The sequence below is a fragment of the Carcharodon carcharias genome, chromosome 32 (assembly GCF_017639515.1).
Source record: "Carcharodon carcharias isolate sCarCar2 chromosome 32, sCarCar2.pri, whole genome shotgun sequence".
NCBI lineage: Eukaryota > Metazoa > Chordata > Chondrichthyes > Lamniformes > Lamnidae > Carcharodon > Carcharodon carcharias.
In genome coordinates, this window is record NC_054498.1 from 5,343,832 (window position 1) to 5,368,101 (window position 24,270).

Sequence of the window (24,270 nt, forward strand, 5' to 3'; positions counted from 1 at the left end):
ACTGAGGGAGTGCTGCACTGTTGGAGGGACAGTACTGAGGGAGTGCTGCACTGTCAGAGGGTCAGCACTGAAGAAGTGCTGCACAGTTGGATGAGACCTTAAACTGAGGTGATGTCTGCCCTCTGAGGTAGATGTAAAAGATCCTACGGTTACTATATCAAAGGGCGGGGGTGGGCTGTAAGGGCGGTGAATGGCTTCCTGTTGTCCTTGGCCAATGTATGTCAGAAACAGTAACTATGCACCCAAAATACTTTTTTGGCTGCAAAGCACTTTGGGACATCCTGAGACTGTGAAAGACATTACATTAATGCAGTGCTTTCTTTCTGATACATCCCTTGACATACTGTGTCCTTGTACAAAATAACAGATCAACATGTTACAACCAGTGTTTAATAACAAAAAGATAGAGAAGACATGAATGATTCCTGTCACCAAAGCTGACAATCCCTCAATAGAATAAGGGGTAAGTCATGTGAGGGCAGCAGGAATCCCTGGGCAATGCAGAAAGTTTCAGACATGGGAGAAGGTTGTTCAGCTGAGCTCAGCAACTTTATTAACACGTTCCAGATCTTAAATCGTCATTTTATTCTGCAAGGTTTCCAAGACAGATGAGAAATTGATCTCCATCTCTCTCTATGAATCTTGGAATCAAAAATCGTTACCAAAACTGGGGGCGTTTGGCCACTTATTATTTTAGTTGATGTGAGTGTGCAGGATTTGTAAAGATGCTTCAAAGGTTACGGGGAGAAGGCGGGAGAATGGGGTTGAGAAACTTATCGGCCATGATTGAATGGTGGAGCAGACTCGATGGGCCGAATGGCCTAATTTCTGCTCCTATGTCTTATGGTCTTGTGGACTAATCTCCTCTGTCTGGTAGCTCCTGGTTGTTGTCTTCTGGTTCCCATTAGTTAGAAATAATCACACTTTTAAACTCAAAATGCTGGAGCTTTATCAAGTGTATATTTTTTAGTTCTCCATGCGGCTGGTAGGCTGAATGACTGAGACATTGTTACTTGGAACGTGACTGCTGTATGTTAATGGATGTGATACCCCAGGATACAGGTTCACATAACAATTCATTTCCATAGTTCTTTATGAATAATATAACAATGTCACAGTATAACACTGGTGTTGGAAAATACACGAACAGCACTGATACTCTGTTGAATAACTCTCCAGGTACAGAACCAACTCTCTCTTGAAGTTGCTGATATTCTGATTGGCCCCTGAATCTCTGAGCTGCGCTGTATGAATGTTCACACCCGCTGGGTAAAGGACGTGATTCAGGATTGTCTGTCACTCTCCTGGCTTTGAAGTTCAAGGTTCCAGAATCGTATTTTTCACCTTGCACAACAACCCAATCTTTCTCTTTCTGGACATTGAGCTCTCTGCCCTCTGAGAATAGGCCTCGAAGAATCTGCATTTATATAGTGCCTTTCTTGGCCACCCAAAGCACTTTGCAGCCAATGGGGTATTTTGTTCTAATGTTGGAAATGCAGCAGTCAATTTGCACACAGCAAACTCCCACAAACAGCAATATAAAAAAGGCCCAGTTAATCTGTTTTTAATAATGTTGTTTTGAGGGTTAAGTATTGGCCCAGGACACTGCTCTTTAGGATAATGCCATGGCATCCATCTGAGCAGGCAGGTGGGGCCTTGAGTTAACAGCTCATCCTGAAGATGGCACCTCTGACAATGCAGCACTCCCTCAGTACTGCGCTGGGAGTGTCAGCCTGGATTTTTGTGCTCAGGTCTCCTGGAGTGGGAACCCCACAATCTTCCTGGCTCAGAGTTAAGAACGCGACACACTGAGCCCTGGCTGATCCATCTGGTTTATTTACAAACTGATTGACTGGCTCATGTTCAGCTTTTTTATACTAATTCACGGGATGTGGGCTTCGCTGGCTGGGCCGGCATTTATTGCCCATCCCTAATTGCCCCTTGAGAAGGTGGTGGTGAGCTGCCTTCTTGAACCGCTGCTGTCCATGTGGTGTAGGTACACCCACAGCGCTGTTAGGGAGGGAGTCCCAGGATTTTGACAGTGAAGGAACGTCAGGATGGTGAGTGACTTGGAGGGGAACTTCCAGGTGGTGGTTTTGCCATGTGTCTGCTGCCCTTGTCCTTCTAGATGGTAGAGGTCGTGGGTTTGGAAGATGCTGCCTAAGAAAGCTGAGCTCGAGTTGGGTTGTCTGATCCTCCCAGCTCATTCTTCTCTCCCTAAAGCTGTGTCTTGTTTCCTTCTCCATGTCAGGTCCAGTTTCTGGGGTGATGGGGTTCAGCACAGATCTATGGTGTCCCCAGGGACACACCATGCTGCTACGCTTACAAGACTCGGAGCTCCGGCTGCTGGAGATGATGAAGAGGTGGATGAGCAATCGAGTCAAAAGCGACAAGGAATACTCAGGGTTACTTCACCAAATGTTCTCTCAAGTAGAGAAGCAGGAGAACACCCAGCAGGCTGGAGGGCTCGATTACATCAGTCAGGTCAACAAGGTAGGAGGGAGCCACTAGTCCAGGGTTTCGCCTGGTTTCTCTGGCTGAAAGCTGCCTCGGTGCGTAAATGCATGACCCATCATGGTACTGAGTCAAACAGACCAGACACATTGACTGTGGCTTGGTGGGTAGCACACTCCCTTCAGAGTCACAGCGCAGGAAGCCTGGTGAAAATGTTTCCATCACTGTCTCCATCAAACACTCCCAGGTTATGACACAGCAGTTGCTGCACTGGAAGGTTAGGGTTCAAGCGACATTCCACAGATTTGAGCACAATCCTATTGGCTGATACTTCCAGTGCAGCGCTGAGGGAGTGCAGCTTTAAACTGAGGCCCCATCTCCCCTCCCGGGTTCACCCCTCACCTTCCTAAAAGCAGAACAGGAGAATTCCTTCTGGTGTCCTGACCAATAATTGTCCATCAAGCAACATCACTAAAGTAGATGGTCATTTATGATGGTAAAAATATGCAAGGCATTTTCACCTGGCTTCCTGATCTGTGGCCCACAATAAACCATCACAGTGTTAGAGACAGAATAACACAGTATTCGATACAGAGTAAAGCTCCCTCTACATCATCCCCATCAAACACTCCCAGGACAGGGACAGCACGGGGTTAGATACAGAATAAAGCTCCCCCTACACTGTCCCCATCAAACACTCCCAGGACAGGTACAGCACAGGGTTAGATACAGAGTAAGGCTCCCTCTACACTGTCCCCATCAAACACTCCCAGGACAGGTACAGCACGGGGTTAGATACAGAGTAAAGCTCCCTCTACACTGTCCCCATCAAACACTCCCAGGACAGGTACAGCACGGGGTTAGATACAGAGTAAAGCTGCCTCTACACTGTCCCATCAAACACTCCCAGGACAGGTACAGCGCAGGGTTAGATACAGAGTAAAGCTCTCTCTACACTGTCCCCATCAAACACTCCCAGGACAGGTACAGCACGGGGTTAGATACAGAGTAAAGCTCCCTCTACACCGTCCCCATCAAACACTCCCAGGACAGGTACAGCCTGGGGTTAGATACAGAGTAAAGCTCACTCTACACTATCCTCATCAAACACTCCCAGGACAGGTACAGCACGGGGTTAGATACAGAGTAAAGCCCCCTCTACACTGTCCCCATCAAACACTCCCAGGACAGGTACAGCGCGGCGTTAGATACAGAGTAAAGCCCCCTCTACACTGTCCCCATCAAACACTCCCAGGACAGGTACAGCACTGGGTTAGATACAGAGTAAAGTTCCCTCTACACTGTCCCCATCAAACACTCCCAGGACAGGTACAGCACGGGGTTAGATACAGAGTAAAGCTCCCTCTACACTGTCCCCATCAAACACTCCCAGGACAGGTACAGCGCGGGGTTAGATACAGAGTAAAGCTCCCTCTACACCGTCCCCATCAAACACTCCCAGGACAGGTACAGCACGGGGTTAGATACAGAGTAAAGCTCCCTCTACACTGTCCCCATCAAACACTCCCAGGACAGGTACAGCACGGGGTTAGATACAGAGTAAATCTCCCTCTACACCGTCCCCATCAGACACTCCCAGGACAGGTACAGCACGGGGTTAGATACAGAGTAAATCTCCCTCTACACCGTCCCCATCAGACACTCCCAGGACAGGTACAGCACGGGGTTAGATACAGAGTAAATCTCCCTCTACACCGTCCCCATCAAACACTCCCAGGACAGGTACAGCACGGGGTTAGATACAGAGTAAAGCTTCCTCTACACTGTCCCCATCAAACACTCCCAGGACAGGTACAGCACAGAGTTAGATACAGAGTAAATCTCCCTCTACACTGTCCCCATCAAACACTCCCAGGACAGATACAGCACGGGGTTAGATACAGAGTAAATCTCCCTCTACACTGTCCCCATCAAACACTCCCAGGACAGGTACAGCACGGGGTTAGATACAAGTAATTCTCCCTCTACACTGTCCCCATCAAACACTCCCAGGACAGGTACAGCACGGGGTTAGATACAGAGTAAATCTCCCTCTACACTGTCCCCATCAAACACTCCCAGGACAGGTACAGCACGGGGTTAGATACAAGTAATTCTCCCTCTACACTGTCCCCATCAAACACTCCCAGGACAGGTACAGCACGGGGTTAGATACAGAGTAAAGCTCCCTCTACACTGTCCCCATCAAACACTTCCAGGACAGGTACAGCACGGGGTTAGATACAGAGTAAAGCTCCCTCTACACTGTCCTCATCAAACACTCCCAGGACAGGTACAGCACGGGGTTAGATACAGAGTAAAGCTCCCTCTACACTGTCCCCATCAAACACTCCCAGGACAGGTACAGCACGGGGTTAGATACAGAGTAAAGCTCCCACTGTTTTGTGTTTCTTATTTGTAGTGATTTCCATGGTGTCATCTGTTAGACATTTTCACTACTTGTTCAGTCATCGTTTTGAGTACAGGATTCAGATCTCATGGAGAGAATGAAAGGTGTGAGAGTCACTAATGTTAAAAATGTGTCCACTTTCAGTCCTGGTCAGTGATTGTGAGTCAGACAGAGGTTTTAAGCCGAGTGATGCGGAAACATTCAGAGGATGTGAACTCGGGGCCGATTCACAAACTGACACTTTTAATCCGTGACAAGCAACTGCTGAAGAAGAGTTACAGTGAACAATGGCAGCAGATTAACCAGGAGCTGAACAAGGTCAGGAGGCAGGCCTTGCATCTCCTTTTCAATGTTATAAAAATAAAGCTTTCCTTTCCTTTCACATATCTTTAAACATTCACAATATCTTCCTTATCTTCCGTTTCCTCACTGACCACTATCCACAATCCCTCGTAAACATTCCCACTACACTGACCCCTCTCCATAATCCCTCATAAACATTCCCACTACACTGACCCCTCTCCACAGTCCCTCATAAACATTCCCACTACACTGACCCCTCTCCACAATCCCTCATAAACATTCCCACTACACTGACCACTATCCATAATCCCTCGTAAACATTCCCACTACACTGACCCCTCTCCATAATCCCTCGTAAACATTCCCACTACACTGACCACTATCCACAATCCCTCATAAACATTCCCACTACACTGACCCCTCTCCACAATCCCTCATAAACATTCCCACTACACTGACCACTATCCATAATCCCTCGTAAACATTCCCACTACACTGACCCCTCTCCATAATCCCTCATAAACATTCCCACTACACTGACCACTATCCACAATCCCTCGTAAACATTCCCACTACACTGACCCCTCTCCACAATCCCTCGTAAACATTCCCACTACACTGACCCCTCTCCATAATCCCTCATAAACATTCCCACTACACTGACCCCTCTCCACAATCCCTCATAAACATTCCCACTACACTGACCACTATCCACAATCCCTCATAAACATTCCCACTACACTGACCACTATCCACAATCCCTCATAAACATTCCCACTACACTGACCCCTCTCCACAATCCCTCATAAACATTCCCACTACACTGACCACTATCCACAATCCCTCATAAACATTCCCACTACACTGACCCCTCTCCACAATCCCTCATAAACATTCCCACTACACTGACCCCTCTCCATAATCCCTCATAAACATTCCCACTACACTGACCACTATCCATAATCCCTCATAAACATTCCCACTACACTGACCACTATCCACAATCCCTCATAAACATTCCCACTACACTGACCACTATCCATAATCCCTCATAAACATTCCCACTACACTGACCCCTCTCCACAATCCCTCATAAACATTCCCACTACACTGACCCCTCTCCACAATCCCTCATAAACATTCCCACTACACTGACCCCTCTCCATAATCCCTCGTAAACATTCCCACTACACTGACCCCTCTCCACAATCCCTCATAAACATTCCCACTACACTGACCCCTCTCCACAATCCCTCATAAACATTCCCACTACACTGACCACTATCCACAGTCCCTTGTAAACATTCCCGCTACACTGACCACTATCCACAATCCCTCGTAAACATTCCCGCTACACTGACCACTATCCACAATCCCTCGTAAACATTCCCACTACACTGACCACTATCCATAATCCCTCATAAACATTCCCACTACACTGACCACTATCCACAATCCCTCATAAACATTCCCATTACACTGACCACTATCCATAATCCCTCAAAAACATTCCCATTACACTGACCACTATCCATAATCCCTCATAAACATTCCCACTACACTGACCACTATCCACAATCCCTCATAAACATTCCCACTACACTGACCACTATCCATAATCCCTCATAAACATTCCCATTACACTGACCACTATCCATAATCCCTCAAAAACATTCCCATTACACTGACCACTATCCATAATCCCTCATAAACATTCCCGCTACACTGACCGCTCTCCACAGTCCCTCATAAACGTTCCCATTACACTGACCACTATCCATAATCCCTCATAAACATTCCCATTACACTGACCCCTCTCCATAATCCCACATAAACGTTCCCGCTACACTGACCCCTCTCCATAATCCCTCATAAACATTCCCATTACACTGATCCCTCTCCGCAATCCTCTACAAACCTTCCCAATAAACTGACCACTGTCCACTATCCCTTTGGTTTCTTAACCCTCAATACCATTGCCAAGCGAAGAAAAAGGTCTGTCAATCTCAGCTTTGAAATTTTCAATTTACCTCCAGCCTCAACAGCTCTTTGGGAGAGAGGGTTCCAGATCTCCACTCCCGTTCTGTGTCGAAATCCTGAGATCACTTCTGAACACTCTGCCTCTAATTTTAAGGTTCTTTACGCTTATTCTGGACTTTTCCACCAAGAGTTTCTCTCTAACTGCCCACCCATTTAATCCCCTCTCACAGCCCCTTGTACACCCTCCCCTATCACTGACTCTACCCACCCATTTAATCACCTCCCACAGCCCCATGTACACCCTCCCCTATCACTGACTCTACCCACCCATTTAATCCCCTCCCACAGCCCCATGTACACTTTCCCCTATCACTGACTCTACCCACCCATTTAATCCCCTCCCACAGCCCCATGTACACTCTCCCTTATCACTGACTCTACCCACCCATTTAATCCCCTCCCACAGCCCCATGTACACTCTCCCCTATCACTGACTCTACCCACCCATTTAATATCCCCCCCCACCCCGACAATCCCATTCACCAACAGGGATTTACTCTGTTCCCTTCCAACGAATCAATGCCACTTAATTTACAGTTTTTTAATCCCCATGGCGTCCCTTGTGTTGAAATGAAGCACCGTTATTCCGTTTCCTACTCTCGCTTTTCCATCTGAGAACTCCTCCCCTAGTCCCCCACCCTATCATCCCAGAACCCCCACAACCCACGTCTTTTTAAATCTCATTCTGTAGCCGCTGCTCCTATTGCTCCACATCTTGCTCGTCCTTTTAACTTCTCACCAATGGCCTTAACCTTTCACCAGAGCCTCTCAGCAAAATTCATTTCCTTTGAGTGGCTGAATTTGAGAGTGCTTCATTCAGCACCTGACTTTGTGTTTGCGTGTTCCTGTGTTTAACTCAGACTGTTGTGACTTACAGAGCACACAGAGCGAGATTGAGAGGCTGAAGTTGCAGTATCGGCAGCAAGTCAAGGAGACTAACTCAGCAAAGCGGAAATTTCAGGAGGCCAGTAAAGGTGAGTGCAACAATAGAGCAGACAGGTAAACAGGACACTGCACTGGGAGCTGCACACAGTTAAAGCATTCACACCTTGGGACACTGCTCGTTAAAGCCTACCTCTTTCAGCAAGCTTTCCCTCACCTGTCCTAATATCTCCTTAAGTGTTTCCTATCAAATATTATCTGATAACGCTTCTGTGAAGCACAGCGATGGTTTCCTGTGTTAAAAAAGGCACTATATAAATGCAAGTTGTTGTCACCTTTCAGGGTAAATATTTAAGAAAAATGGCACACTGCTCCTACAGAATTAGGAACTTGGGTTAAAAATGGAGATCTGCTCCTCCGATAGCTGCAAGGCTCTTTCGTGGCTGAGTTTGGACTGTCTTGATCCCATTTTAAAATTGCCTCTAAGTTGATGATCTTGCCTGAAAATGTCACTGATGGGCTGGAGTGGGAAAGGAGAGATTGACCCATTGGTGCCGTCATCTGTGCTGTTTCTAACCTGGGCTTGATACTAGCATTGAGGCGGCACAGGCAGGGGGGCTGGGGGTTGGTGGGGAGGAAGCACGGGGTAGGGTGTAGATTTTGATTTCATGCTCACCAGCCTGTGACCTATTGTCTGGTTGGAAAGATTGGTGGAGCAATTCCCTCACGTTAAAATCCCTCGCCTCAGGGAGTTCAACCATTTTGTGTAAAAATTTCCCTGAATGTGAGTTTTTTTTTATCCAGACAGAGACCGGGACAGAATGAAGGATAAATATGTCAAATCCACCATGAAGATGCACCTACTTCACAATCAGTATGTACTCGCTGTCAAATCAGCAGAGGTCCATCACCAGCACTATTATCAGCAGGGTTTGCCAGGAATACTCAACACTCTGCAGGACCTACATGAGGAGATGGTTTTAATTCTGTAAGTACCTTGCTCCTGTACATGGATCACCCCTTCAGGTTCATTGGAAACAGGGAAGAGTTCAGCTTCAGATTCCAAGCTAAATAATCCAACATTTTACAGCTCACATGGGAGAATATTTCTGTTCAAGACAAGAGCTATTCGGGCATGGAACACTTTCCATTTCAGGCACCCCTTGTCCCCATCAAACACTCCCAGGACAGGTACAGCACAGGGTTAGATACAGAGTAAAGCTCCCTCTACACTGTCCCCATCAAACACTCCCAGGACAGGTACAGCACGCGTTAGATACAGAGTAAAGCTCCCTCTACACTGTCCCCTTCAAACACTCCCAGCACAGGTACAGGATGGGGTTAGATACAGAGTAAAGCTCTCTCTACACTGCCCCCATCAAACACTCCCAGGACAGGTACAGCACAGGGTTAGATACAGAGTAAAGTTCCCTCTACACTGTCCCCATCAAACACTCCCAGGACAGGTACAGCACAGGGTTAGATACAGAGTAAAGCTCTCTCTACACTATCCCCATCAAACACTCCCAGGACAGGTACCGTACGGGGTTAGATACAGAGTAAAGCTCCCTCTACACTGTCCCCATCAAACACTCCCAGGACAAGTACAGCATGGGGTTAGATACAGAGTAAAGTTCCCTCTACACTGTCCCCATCAAACACTCCCAGCACAGGTAGAGCACGGGGTTAGATACAGAGTAAAGCTCCCTCTACACTGCCCCATCAAACACTCCCAGGATAGGTACAGGATGGGGGTTAGATACAGAGTAAAGCTCTCTCTGCGCTGTCACCATCACACACTCCCAGGGCAGGTACAGGATGGGGTTAGATACAGAGTAAAGCTTCCTCTACACTGTCCCCATCAAACACTCCCAGGATAGGTACAGGATGGGGGTTAGATACAGAGTAAAGCTCTCTCTGCGCTGTCACCATCACACACTCCCAGGGCAGGTACAGCACGGGGTTAGATACAGAGTAAAGCTTCCTCTACACTGTCCCCATCAAACACTCCCAGGATAGGTACAGGATGGGGTTAGATACAGAGTAAAGCTTCCTCTACACTGTCCCCATCAAACACTCCCAGGATAGGTACAGGATGGGGTTAGATACAGAGTAATGAGAACAGAATGTGTGATGTGAGCAGAATGAGTTATTCGAGGAGCGTGCAGTGAATTATGGAACTTGTGTGGAGAGGTGGATGGAGGTGTAGGACAGTGGGTTCAGAATGTTTCAGGGACCGGAAGGGAACATTCTGATGAATAGTGGTTCATGTAGAATCTGTTTTCGAGAAGCCCTTGCTCTGTGTGTTGTTTCCTGTTTGTCTGTGGCTTTTAAAGTTTGATCTGTTGTTTTCTATATTTGTTTGGAGGTGGCTATCCTGAGATGATGATGACTAAAAGGATGTCTATATTAACAGAGACTGTAGCGTTTAGCTTTTTGTGGGTGTTTCTCCATCTGGACCTTTTCCATTACAAGACCAGAACATGTTACATTGCCAAATTTGTTAACTTCTTCCACTCGAACGTTGAGACAGTCACTTTTATCCATGTCCTTTTAGGTGTCACTCAGTGTATTTTAAACATTGGAGTAAAGCTGAACACAAACTCTTAGTTTATCGAATAATGCGATACAACCTGTGAAAATGATACTGTGCGGATCTCACTTGAAAAGCTCCCGAGGCCCAAAGTGCAGCAAGGGCCCAGATCCCAACCCCAGCCTGTGTGGATTCAGTGATCTCGTATTGGATTTGATTTTCTGCTAAACAGCCCAGCTCCAAACGATGATTAAGATAATCATCAGCTCCGCAGAAGTTAAAAGATAAACTTCTGACAGAGGAGAGATGCTTTAATTCTTTAGTACAAGGCTCTGAAACACATTTGGTCTAAAGTTAATACAGGGGCACGTTACGTTTTCCATTTGAACCTTCCAAGTATGGAACCTGAACTGGGAACACCTTTTAGGAAACTGTCGGTGTCCCTCTGCACGTTGCTGTATGGGGACAGGGATGCGGTGCTGGGGGTGTGCATTCGGAAAGCCTACCTTTGAGCTTCAAAGATCAATTTAACTAAAACTTACTTTGGCTGGGTTGCTGCCTGTTCACTGCTACTTTACACATTCCTCATTAAACTGCTAATTATAATGAACCCAATCATAGAGCTCCCTCTGCTGCACCATTGTGACATTTTCCATTTTCCACACCAGCTGTCCCATTATTGGGATCCATTTTGTGCCATTAACCCTGCTCCTTGGGAGTTGGATCGAGAATGATTCTCCCCATCCTTCCTGGGCTAGGGAGCGTGTGTGGAGGGGCTGTGTGCATGTTTGAGAATGTGTTGTGTGTGTGTGTGTGTGTTGTGTGTGTGTGTGCGCGTGTGTGTATGTGTTGGGGGTGTGTGTGTGTGTGCGCGTGTGTGTATGTGTTGTGTGTGTGTGTGTGTGTGTGTGTGCGCGTGTGTGTATGTGTTGTGTGTGTGTGTGTGCGTGTGTGTATGTGTTGTGTGTGTGTGTGTGTGTGTGTGCGCGTGTGTGTATGTGTTGTGTGTGTGTGTGTGCGCATGTGTGTATGTGTTGTGTGTGTGTGTGTGCGCGTGTGTGTATGTGTTGTGTGCGTGTGTGTGTGCGCGTGTGTGTATGTGTTGGGGGTGTGTTATGTGTGCACGTGTGGATGGATGTGTAAGTGTGTGTATGTATGCATGTGTGTGTGTGGGTGAAAGTCTGTGAGTGGGCATGTGGGTTTGTTGTGTGTGTGGGTATGTATGTGTGCGTGTGTGTGGCGATTGATTGTGTGTATTTAGGAGTGTGGGAGTGTGTGTTTGAACCTATGGATCTTCTCGTATTCAACAGGATTATGTTGCAACAGGACATCATCAAGAGGGTAAAACTAACTGTCTCGTAATGGTGTAACCCAGTCCACCTTCCCTGTTCATGGGTGAATAATCCAACATGGTGAATTCTAAGGATCGGGAGAGCTGACACCAAAGGATCAAAAAAATGGTGTTGTTATAAGCGGTTTCCACGCCACAAGCCAGATAACCTTGTGAAAACTCTGTCTCCTGCTTAAAACCGACAGAGCGTGAGGCTGCTTGATGAGATGTGGGAATCATTAGAACTCACAGCTCACTCAGCATCAGCACCTTAACAGGGACAGGAGGAAGAGGAAGATGATGTGTAGAGCGCTAATCAAAAAGGGTCTGACAAAGCAGCACACGAGGGAACACATGGGGTTGGAAATGGGTGTCAAGTGATGACCCCAAGGTAATTGTTACATCATTCACCTATTATACATCCGACGAGAAACATTCAGATGTCGAAGCTGGTGGAGCTGAATACTGGGAGAAGAGCGTAATGAGATGAATTTCTAAACCATGATTTTGGCCGCGGCCCCAATTTAGATGGGTTATCGGTTGGTGTTTTGGGGCAAGAGTTGTGGGGGTTGGGGGGCAGTGGTGGCAGCTTGAACCCTTGTGGAATATCTTTGAATGGGGAGAAATGCACTCACAGCAGGTCCACCAATCCAGATATTTCCTTTTTTTACCCGCAGTAAAGAGATTTTGCAGGAATATCAAGAGATCACCAGCCTGGTCCAGGAGGAAGTGGTGACCATTCATCGGGAGATCAGTGATGTTATTGAGGCGATCAACCCACACAAAGAATATGAGAGTTTCATCGAGCAAAACAGGTCTGAGCCTCTGATGCACACAGTACTCTCTGATTTGATCAGATACAGGATTTTGTTCCCATTATTTACAACAATGTGTGTGCTGTGAAAATGTGCTTTTCAACAGCTTGTTCAACCTCCTGAAGACACTGACTGCTAGTACCAGTCACCTGCTCTCCAGTACTTTATTCAGTGGCCATACCTCACGTACTAGCCCAGACAGTAAGTGTCGGGGGCTATACGATCACAGAAATCAGCTGAGCCCAGCATCCACATCATGAGCATGAGCCCTGACTGATTTTCATCCTTCCCCACTACCCAGTCCCAGTCCGGGGCTATTGAGGCCATTGTTAACTCCATGTTACTCCCACCCTGCACTAACTGAGGAAAGATCAGGGTTTGATCCCAGTACCTCATTGGCACGAGTGGCTCAACTCCACATCTGGGGAGGACTGTGAAAGTGTGAAACTTCCAAATAAGGCCTATCATCACTCTGTCCCATCCTGAATCTCTTTATTCTTTGTCCTAATGGACAGGTCAGTAGCCGAGGTCCCTCCGCTCGTGACCTTTGACACTAGCCTCCTGGAGGACTTGGACAATTTGCAGGTGGGAGAATTAGAACTCAACGACTTGACCATTGAATCAGTGCAACACAGGTGAGTGGCATCTCCAGTACTACTGTGCTTCTGTTAGTGTGAGTGTATGTGCATGTGTCAATGTTGGTGCACATTTGTGTGTGTGTGTCTGTGTGTGTGTCTGTGTGTGTGTCTGTGTGTGTGTCTGTGTGTGTGTGTGTGTGTGTGTTTGTGTTTGTGTCTCTCTGTCTATGTGTCTTCTACACTTGTAATAAAGTCTGGCACCTGGACTGTGGTGTCAGGTACAGTTCTCCCATATTCCTGCTGGATATTGTACAGATTTACATCTCTTTACTCCCCTAGTTTAACATCCATCGAGGAAGAATTGCAATCTCTGACAGGGACCATTGACAACCGACAGGCAACCATCAGACAGATTTCCACAGAAATAGCAGCAGAGGAACAGTCAAGTGGCTGCAGATCACGGTGAGAAAATCCCAGATCCTGACCACAGCTCAGCATCTCCTCAGGAATCAGAGCACAGCCGGTTCTGAGACTCAAAAGTTTCTTTTGACTATTTTTTTCTGGATCCTTGTGAGATACATGCTAACAGGCTTTGAGAAACAGGAAAAGACCATTAGGTATAATAAGCCTATCCCTTTTTATAGATTAACTCCACCGACTCACCTTCTCACTATATTTGTCAGCCCCCTTGTCACTCTGTCTGTTTGTGTCCCATTCTCTCACTTCCACTTTCTGTCTGTCTGTCTCTTTGACTTTCTCACTCACTCTTGCTCCTCATTATGTTACTCTCTCTTGCTGTCTCACTGTCCCAAGTCTGCTCCTAATCCCCCCCGTAACCATTCACTAGGAAGCCCTGAAAATTATGCCTCTCCCTCCAATTTTTTCTTCCCCTGAACCGGGAGGTGCCTGGCCCCTCCCCACCCTCTGCCCACTGCCCCCCCCCAACCCATTGGATGAGTCACTGATGGGGATTGGCCATTTTTGTGCTATGAGGAACTATTGCTTGCAAGGAGAGTGGAGTATGAAAGCAGACTAATCTTGTTACAATTTTACAGGGCATTAGTGAGACTGTACCCGGATTACTGCAACTTTGGCCTCCTTACTTAAGGAGGGATATACCTGCCTTGGGGGCAGTTCAGAGAAGGTTCACTAGGCTGATTCCTGGGATGAAAGATTTGTTTTCTGAGAAAAGTTTGAGTAGGTTGGACCTAAACTCATTGGAGTTTAGATGAATGAGAGGTGACCTTAGTGAAAATAAAAGATTCCAAGGGGGCTTGGTAGGGTAGATGCTGAGAGAATGTTTCCCTTCATGGGGGGAATCTAGAACTAGGGGCACAGTTTAAAAATAAGGGGTTTCCCCTTTAAAATGAGGAGATTGAACTTTGGATCTCTCTTCCCCTGCCAGCAGTGGAGACTGGGTCAGTGAATATATTCAAGGCTGAGTTAGCGAGATTTTTGATCTACAGGGTTATGGGAGACAAGCAGGAAAGTGGAGTTAAGGCCATAATCAGGTCAGGCATGATCTTACTGAATAATGGAGCAAGCCTGTACACCCAATGGCCTATTCCTGCTCCTAATTCTAATGGGTTCTTATGTTCTGAGACTGGCCAAGAGTTTGATGATGGGATAGATGGGAACACCATCACCTGAAAGTTCCCCTCCAAGTCACTCACCATCCTGACTTGGAAATATATCACCGTTCCTTCACTGTCGTTGGGTCAAAATCCTGGAACTCCCTCCCTAACAGCACTGTGGGTGTACCTACACCACATGGACTGCAGCGGTTCAAGAAGGCAGCTCACCACCACCTACTCAAGGGGCAACTAGGGATGGGCAATAAATGCCGGCCCAGACAGCGAAACCCACAACAAAAGTCATGAATGAATTTTTAAAAATTCACATGGGGCCAGTATATGGCAGAGCCCCTCACTGCACCAGCCCCATCCTACTTCAAAAGAGTCAGTGTTCTCATTACTGTTCCTCCCATTTCACCCCACATCTTGCAGTGGCCTTGTGAGAGGGCTGTCCTGTGAACAAAGATTGAGCAGAATAGGCTTATACTTTATGAAGTTTAGAAGAATGTGAGGTGATCGCATTGAAACGTCTAAAATTCTTAGAAGACTCGACAGGGTAGCTGCTGAGAGTCTGTCTGCCCCTTGCTAGAGAGGCAGGGGGCACAGCCTCAGGATCAACAGACAGCCATGTAGGGCTGGGATGAGGTGAAATTTTCCACTCAGAGGGTTGTGGATGCTCTATCGTTGAGTATATTCATGACTGAGATCAATAGATTTTTGAATACCAAGAGAGTTGAGAGACATATGCAGGAAAGTGGCATTGAGGTAGGAGATCAGCCATGATTGTATTGAATGGTGGAGCAGGCTCATCAGGTTGAATGGCCTACTCCTGCTCCTATTTCTTATGTTTCAGTCATTCCTGTTTCTCACTAAATACTTTCCATCTGTTCTATTTCAGTGTTTACATCTTCAGCAAGAGATGTGCTTTGGAGGAGAGTCAACAGCAGGTCCAGGTGCTTCTGTGCAACAAGGGGAGGCTGGAGGCACAGCGACTGTCCCTGCAGCAGAAGTTGAAAGAGCTGGGAGACAGGGAGCCTCCATCAGCCCTGCAGTTAGAGGAGGATCGATATTCCAATTCCTCAGTTGTGAGTCTCAACAGTCACCAACACAGAGAAAAGAGCTTGCATTTCCATGCAGTAACATAACATGTCCTTGGCACGAATTGGAGCACTGCACAGTCAATCAGTTAGTGGTGACGTGTCAGCCAGCCCTCTTTTAAGCATGTTTAGCTGGAAACCTGAGAGAGAGAGAGAGAGACAGGAAATGCCAGAAAGTTGCAAGAAGCTCTTCAGCAACTGAAGAGAGAAAGGCATTCCAGGAGTCTTAGAGAACATGTTTCCACTTGTGCTGACTTTAAGACACTTCTTAAAATAAGCCTTTGGCCAAGCTTTCTGTCATCTGTCCTGGTATCTCCTTATATGGCTCCATGATTATGCTCCCGTGAGGCACTTTGGGACATTTTAGAATTTGTTAAAGGCACTATATAAATGCAAGCTGTTGTTGTTGATACTGGAACTGAGAGATTATAATTATCAGGAAAAGTTGCGCAGGCTGGGACTCTTTTCTCTAAAAAAGAATAGGTTTATGAGTGACCTGATAGGGGTAGATGTAGAGAAAATATTTCCGCTTGTTAGAGAGACCAATATATGAGTCACCAATAAATCCAATAGGGAATTCAGGAGAAATTTCTTTACCCAGAAAGTGTTGAGAATGTGGAACCCACATTCCACTACCACAGGGAGGGATTGAAGTGAATAGTATAGATACATTTAAGTGGAAACCCGATAGGAATAGAAGGAAATACTGATAGGATGGGATGAAGAGGGGCTCATGTGGACCAGAAACACTGGCATAGACCAATTGAACAAATGGCCTGTCTCTGTGCTGTAAATAATATGTAATCAATGTAGTGGGTCCCTTCGCAGGACTGGTGATGGGAGTGTACACTAAAAGGGTTATTTATGGGTCTGTGCTGGGGAAACTCACCATTCATATGTATTGGAAACTCATCTCCTGACCTCCTATCTGACCACATGGTTCAAAGACTGTGAACCATGCTGGCCAAATTTCCAACCCATCCTAGTGCCCTGAGCCATTGAACCCAACAAACAGAGACTGACAAAACCTGCTGCATATTTCTAGCATTTGCCAGTTTTGATTTTTGTTCTAACGTGTTTCTCTTTCGTTGAAAGGGGAAGGATAATCTCAGAGCCTTATCCATAGAAACGCTGAAGACCCATTTCACCGGACTCTTCAAACCAAAGTTCAGTGTAAGTGGCACCTTCTCCTGAATTCTGAAATGTAAGTTTCTTGATAGATTTTTGTAAGGGAAAGGGTAGCAGACCAAGGCAGGCGGGTGGTGGTAAGAATACAGACAGTCTGTGTTCTAATTGAACAGTGGACCAGGCTCGAGGGGCTGAATGGCCTCCTCCCATTCCTATAAGCCGAAATGGGTTGACAATGAACAGAATCGAGTAGCTCAGCTTCCCAAATAGGCCGAGGTTCAACCATCTTCAGCTGCTTCTTCAACGACCATCCTTCCACCATCAGGTCAGAAGTGGGGATGTTCACTGATGATTGCACAATGTTCAACACCATTCACGACTCCTCAGATACTGAAGCAGTCCATGTCCAAATGCAGCAAGGCCTGGACGGTATCCAGCCTAGGGCTGACAAGTGGCAAGTAACATTTGCGCCATACAAGTGTCAGGCAATGACCATCTCCAGCAAGAGAGAGTCCAACCATCTCCGCTTGACGTTCAATGGCATTACCATCACTGAACCCCCACGGTCAACACCTTGGGGGTTACCATTGACTGAACTGGACCAGCCATATAAATACTGTGGCTACAACACCAGGTCAGAGATTAGGAATCCTGCGATGAGTAACTCACCTCCTGACTCCCCAAAGCCTGTCCACTGTCTACAAGGCACAAGTCAGGAGTGTGATGGAGTACTCCCTACTTGCCTGGATGAGTACAGCTCCTGCAACACTCAAGAAGCTGGACACCATCAGGACAAAACATCCCACTTGATTGGCACCCCTTCCACAAACATTCCCTCCTTCCACCACCAATGCACAGTAACAGCAGTGTGTACCATCTACAAGATGCACTGCAAGAACTCACCAAGGTTCCTTAGACATGACTACTACCATCTAGAAGGTAGCAGACACATGGGAACACCACCACCTGGAAGTTCCCCTCCAAGTCACTCACCATCCTGACTTGGAAATATATCCCCGTCCCTTCACTGTTGCTGGGGAAAAATCCTGGAACTCCCTCCCTAACAGCACTGTGGGTGTACCTACACCACATGGACTGCAGCGGTTCAAGAAGACAGCTCACCACCACCTTCTCAAGGGCAATTAGGGATGGGCAATAAATACTGGTCTAGCCAGCGATGCCCACATCCCACGAATGAATATAAAAAAAACACCAATCAGCCCACACCACCACCCCACCACCACCCCCCACAACCTGTTTTATAATTCCATAAGTTGACTATTCTATAGGGATGGAATGGGTTTATTCCAATCTCTAACTTTGCACAAAGCTTGTCGTAAACCATAATCCTGTGTTTGAAGTCTACTTCCTCTGTCTTTCATAATCCCAAAGGCATCATCTTCGGAACTAAGTTTGTAAGAAACTCTTAAAAGTAGAAGCCTGGATTGAGGCCATCTCTACCCGTCAATTACGCAATCCTGACAGGGTGTGTCCCTCTTTGTTCCAGCTCCCTCCTCTCGTGCAAGTTGTACCTGCCGTTCAAAAGCCTCTTTGCCAGCAGACCTGGTATCACGGTGCCATTCCCCGCTTGGAAACTCAGCAGCTGCTGGTCAACGAGGGAGACTTCCTGGTGCGTGAGAGCCAGAACAAGGGGGAGTATGTTCTGTCCGTGATGTCTGCAGGACAGTGTCGCCATTTTATCATTCAACATGCAGACGTAAGTATGAGAGCAATGTGGGCCAGTGAGAATGGTACCTTTAAAAGTCCCCTCAGCACTTTTAATATCAGCTTTCGGGAATAAGGTTGAATCCTGCTAGGTGGTGAGTTAGTGTAGCTTGTGCTAGAAGAGTTATAGTTGGACTCCAGGGTTAGAGGAAACAATCAGTTGTGGGAGTGAGATGGGGGATTCCTCCTCCAGAAACCCCTTTTCCTGCCAATGCACACACATGTACAGTCATTGGGTAAAGACAGTGTCAAACTCGGCTGTGATGCCCCTAAGGTGGAATAGCCTGTTGAGGTGCACAGTGTAGGCTCACCCACGAAGAATGGGCCACCTGGGAATTTGGTACCTCTGGAAGCGTGAGCCAGCAGGAGTCAGCACTTTCTAAAGGGAAGATCGAATTGAGAAGATTTGGATGGGGCATCTACCTGTGGGAGTGGAGAGAGAGAGCATTGAGCAAAGAGGAAGAGCTGTTTCCATATAATCGTCAGTAAGTAAGGTCATTACTCTGTGTCTCTCCTGTTCAACATTGTCACATTGCAATGTGCAATGTATAATGAGCTGTGCTGTGCATGCTGCACCATGTGTGCTGGTCATTATGCAGTTATAGAGATGACAACATGGGAACAAGGCAAGTCAGACCACTCAGCATTGGTAATGAAAAGATGATTACAATATGTTTTTAGGAATTAAGACAAACTGTGGAACATTGGTTGACAATTCCAAGTAATGATGTATGTTGAAAAAATGCTGAGCTTCTGATCTCCTTGTTTCTTTACAGTCCCAGTATCGATTTGATGGTGAGAGTTTTCCCACAATCCCTCTCCTCATTGACAATCTCTTGAAAAGCAAACAACCTGTCACCAAGAAAACCGGAGCTATCCTGATGAAACCAATTGCTAAGGTACACATTGACATGTTCTACCAGTTAGAACTCTCACCAAACCTCCTTCCCATGCTCTCTCTATCTCACTACCTCTCTCTCTCACCCTCTCTCAGACACTATCCCTCCCATGCTCGCTCTATCTATCACACATGCTCTCTCTCTCACTGCCTCTCCCCCTCTCTCTCTCTCTCTCTCAGACCCTCTCCCTCCCATGTCCCCTCTCTCTATCTCACACATGCTTGGTCTCTCTCTCTCTCTCGGACCTCTCTCACCCATGCTTTCTCTCTCTATCTCACCCAGGCTCTCTTTCTCTCCCTCTCACTCTGGATCTCTCTTCCTTTCTCTGCGAGTATCTAATTCGTTCTAGGTTTCTTGCTTTCCATCATTTAACCTATTTCTCTCCCTACTTAACCTGTCTCTCTCTTTCTCATTCTTTCTCTTTTTCTCTCTCTCACACTCTCTCTCTCTCTCTTTCCCTTTCAGTCACACAGCAATGTGCCATAACAATCATTACCCAGTGGAGAATTTCCACATTGAACAAGGAGGTAAAGGAACTGTCCAGTGTGGCAGTGAGGGAAATACAGAAAAGATTTCCTGGTTTGATTGACTCTGTGTTGAGCAAAGTGATCTCAGTTTGGGCTCATGGTGCTGGGTGGAGGTTACGATTGACTTAAGTGCTCCGACATTATTGTTTCTATTGGTGTTGTAGCATCTGTTGTCTCTGGATGTATTACTTGGGGTGGGAGGGGGTGGGGGTTGGTCTGTGTTGTTGGCTTTTACCCATCTTTCATAAGATATTAGGAACAAGAAAAGTCACACAGTGGCCCCACCCCTAATGACTGTCTAGTGACTATGGACATCAGGCAAACAGTGATGGTCTTGCAGTTGAATAATTTGGAGACCCTCACTGCTTAACCTTCCACATAACCACTTGGGTGAAGGACAGGGACAGCTGCTGGTGTCTCTAAATGTGCATTTCTTTACAGGATAAGTGGGTACTAGACCATGAAGATGTTCTAATAGGAGATCGAATCGGTCGGGTAAGTGCCTGTATGACTGATAATGTTTACATTATAACATGTCACTGTCCTTCCCAGCTCCCCACCAGCCCACCCTGGCCCATATTGTATTAGATCAATACCCAGGCCTGCCTCTCCTAAAAGCTTAGTTGCAAAAACGGAGCTGTACAAACAGGGAGTGGCCCAATGATGGTCTCAGCAGTTGAAATGCCCACTGTCCAGGTTCATGCTTTGCTAGTTGACTGAGGAGAGCAGTTGGTGCGTATGGAACTGTACTCTGCCCTTCCATACCGTTTCCCTTCTGATACCCCAGAAACTGCACCTTCGGGAGATTGTTTGGAATTCCTTCCTAAACTTTAGCTCACCTGAACCTCTGCTGCCATGTCTTAACTTGCACCAAGTCCCCTTCAGTCATCACCCCTGTGCTTGCTGACCTACATTGGCTCCCAGGCAGGCAACAGCTTGATTTTAAAATTCCCGTCCTTCTTTTCAAATCCCTCCACAGGTTCACCCCTCCCTGCCTCTATAACCTCCTCCAGCCCTACAACTCTCTGAGATATCTGCACTCCCTAATTCTGGCCTCTTGAGCATCCTCAAATTCCTCAATCATTGGTGGCTGTGCCTGGCCCCAAGCTCCGGAATTCCCTCCCTAAACCTCTCTGTCATCATCTCGCTCTCTCTCTCTCTTCCTTTAAGATGCTCTGTAAATCCTACCTCTTTGACAAAGCTGTTCCACCTGTCAAAATATCTCTTTATGTAACTTTTGAGTTAAATTCTGTCTCTGATAACACTCCTGTGAAGCACCATGGGAGGTTTTACTGCTATATAAATGCAAGCTTTTGTTGCTGTTGTTGGTGACGAAGTAGATTCTACTGCCTCTGATGTGTTACCTGGGGTGGGGGGATGTGGGGTTGGTGTGTGTTGTTGGTTTTTACACACCTTTCATAAGAAATAGGGGCAGGAGTAGGCCCTTGGCCCCCTCGAGCCTGCCCAACCATTCAATAAGATCTTGGCTGATCCGATTGTGACCTTATTTCTACTTCCTGCCAGCCCCCCATAGCCCTTGACTCCCTTGTACCTCGAGAATCTGTCTAACTCAGCCTTGAATATATGCAATGACCCAGCCTCTGTTGCCCTCTGGGGAAGAGAATTCCAAAGTTTAACGCCCTCTGAGAGACCTCCTCCTCATCTCCAGCTGAAATGGGGGACCCATCATTTTGAAACTACAGCCAGGATTTTATGGCCCCTCCTTCCAGGCAGGATATAAGGTTCCCGCCGAATTGGATGGGGATTTAAGCGGCTCGCTGCATCCAGCAGGGGGGGTGGGGGGGGAGAGACGCGTCACGAGGGGGACCGTACATTCCTGGCCCATCATGCCCCCTGACTAAACCATTTCTCAATCCTCTTGGCCGCAGGGTAACTTTGGTGAAGTGTTCAGCGGGAGGATGAGGAATGACAACACTCTAGTCGCTGTAAAGATGTGCCGTGAAAGTCTGCCAGCGGATCAGAAGAATAAGTTCCTGATGGAGGCCAGGTCAGTGCTGGAGAGTGTAGTACGTGATCATGATAGTCTCTGTGGACAGTGAAACAAGCAAGGCAGACCCTGAGCTGAGCCTTAGGATGGTGCAATTGCCAAAGCTGCTGAAGAGTGTTCAATTGAAGATGTTCTAGTGATGTTTAGATAACATTTTGGAACCAGAACCAGAATTTCTCCAGAATTGCCAATCTTGCGCGTCTATCACCAACAGTCTGGTGCTTCATGGGTTCACCAGACCACAGGGTTATGTCACTGTCCAGCACTGGAAGTGACCATTCATTGGTGTCCAGTATTGGGAGAGCCCACACATTACTGTCCAGCACTGGAAGTGACTGTTCATTGGTGTCCAGTATTGGGAGAGCCCGCATGTTACTGTCCAGCACTGGAAGTGACCATTCATTGGTGTCCAGTATTGGGAGTGACCGCACATCACTGTCCAGCACTGCAAGTGACTGTTCATTGGTGTCCAGTATTGGGAAAGCCCGCATGTTACTGTCCAGCACTGGAAGTGACTGTTCATTGGTGTCCAGTATTGGGAGAGCCCGCATGTTACTGTCCAGCACTGGAAGTGACCATTCATTGGTGTCCAGTATTGAGAGTGACTGCACATCACTGTCCAGCACTGGAAGTGACTGTTCATTGGTGTCCAGTATTGGGAGAGCCCGCATGTTACTGTCCAGCACTGGAAGTGACCATTCATTGGTGTCCAGTATTGGGAGTGACCGCACATCACTGTCCAGCACTGGAAGTGACTGTTCATTGGTGTCCAGTATTGGGAGAGCCCGCATGTTACTGTCCAGCACTGGAAGTGACCATTCATTGGTGTCCAGCATTGGGAGTGACCACACATCACTGTCCAGCACTGGAAGTGACCATTCATTGGTGTCCAGTATTGAGAGTGACTGCACATCACTGTCCAGCACTGGAAGTGACTGTTCATTGGTGTCCAGTACTGGGAGAGCCCCCATGTTACTGTCCAGCACTGGAAGTGACCATTCATTGGTGTCCAGTACTGGGAGAGCCCGCACATTACTGTCCAGCACTGGAAGTGACCATTCATTGGTGTCCAGCAATCAGGTGAGCAATTGGGACTGCTTTCATCAGAATGCGAGAATTTATGGAGTGATTTGATGGAAAAGTTTATAAAGGAGGGAGAAACAGTCTGTTTCCAGTGATCGAGGGATCCAGAACAAGAGGTTATATATAAAAGACCAGACATTTAGGACTGAGAACATGAGAAAGGTCCTTAGACAGGGGTGTCGAGTCAGTGATTGAGACCTTGTCAATATCGAAGAATAGGTCAGTTGGATGATTGAAAGAAAGGGGAATGAGGGATGTGGGGTAGAGAGCAGGCACACAGGATTCAGACTGCTGCTCGTGAATAGGATAATCACAACATGGTAAGGTTGGGCAGGCTTGCTTCTGTATTATAATTCTGTCTGTGTGGAGATATTGTGGCTCAGAAAGTAGAGTCCCTACCTCTGAGCCCAAAGCCCCAGGTTCAAGTCCCAGACCAATTGCTGGCCATGGAAGGAGCATACACAGTTCAACAGGTTGATAATCAGCCTGCTAGTCCTTCCAATACTTCCCCACTATTCCCCAAAGTGCATGTGAAGACACTGAACAAACTGTTGTGTGTGGGGCAGGTCAGTTTATTAAAGGCTGTTAAAGAAAATGATGGCCGGGATTTTCTGGTCCCGCCAAGGTCATTGGAGTTTTCTCCGAGTTTTCCGTTCTACCCCTGTCTGATGAAATCTTAACATCCTTTCCATTTCTCTTCCAGAATCCTGAAACAATACGATCATCCAAACATTGTCAGGCTGATTGGAGTATGCACTCAGAAACAGCCAATTTATATTGTCATGGAATTGGTACAAGGTGAGAAAATCAGGCGCTGACTAACTACAAGAGGAAGAGTGGAGCAGAGAGAGAGACATTTAACCCTTCAAAGCCCATTCCTTCCA

The 24,270-nt window shown here is 47.0% G+C and overlaps 1 protein-coding gene across 4 annotated transcripts in view; it reads left to right on the forward strand.

The window, feature by feature from the left end:
* The window catches only part of fes (FES proto-oncogene, tyrosine kinase), a 42,902-nt gene that overhangs the window by 13,217 nt on the left and 5,415 nt on the right, over nt 1-24,270 (forward strand). For 3 of the 4 annotated variants that reach the window (XM_041178159.1, XM_041178158.1, XM_041178160.1), the window contains exons 2-15: nt 2,252-2,493; nt 5,009-5,182; nt 8,085-8,181; nt 8,894-9,077; nt 12,630-12,767; nt 13,283-13,402; nt 13,685-13,807; nt 15,818-16,004; nt 17,112-17,189; nt 18,652-18,861; nt 19,646-19,768; nt 20,737-20,790; nt 22,185-22,303; nt 24,090-24,184. In XM_041178159.1, coding sequence (XP_041034093.1) covers nt 2,269-2,493; nt 5,009-5,182; nt 8,085-8,181; nt 8,894-9,077; nt 12,630-12,767; nt 13,283-13,402; nt 13,685-13,807; nt 15,818-16,004; nt 17,112-17,189; nt 18,652-18,861; nt 19,646-19,768; nt 20,737-20,790; nt 22,185-22,303; nt 24,090-24,184 — 1,927 coding nt within the window. In that variant the 5' untranslated portion in view covers nt 2,252-2,268. The remainder of the gene's footprint in view (nt 1-2,251; nt 2,494-5,008; nt 5,183-8,084; nt 8,182-8,893; nt 9,078-12,629; nt 12,768-13,282; nt 13,403-13,684; nt 13,808-15,817; nt 16,005-17,111; nt 17,190-18,651; nt 18,862-19,645; nt 19,769-20,736; nt 20,791-22,184; nt 22,304-24,089; nt 24,185-24,270) is intronic. The other variant, XM_041178161.1, reaches the window with a different exon arrangement.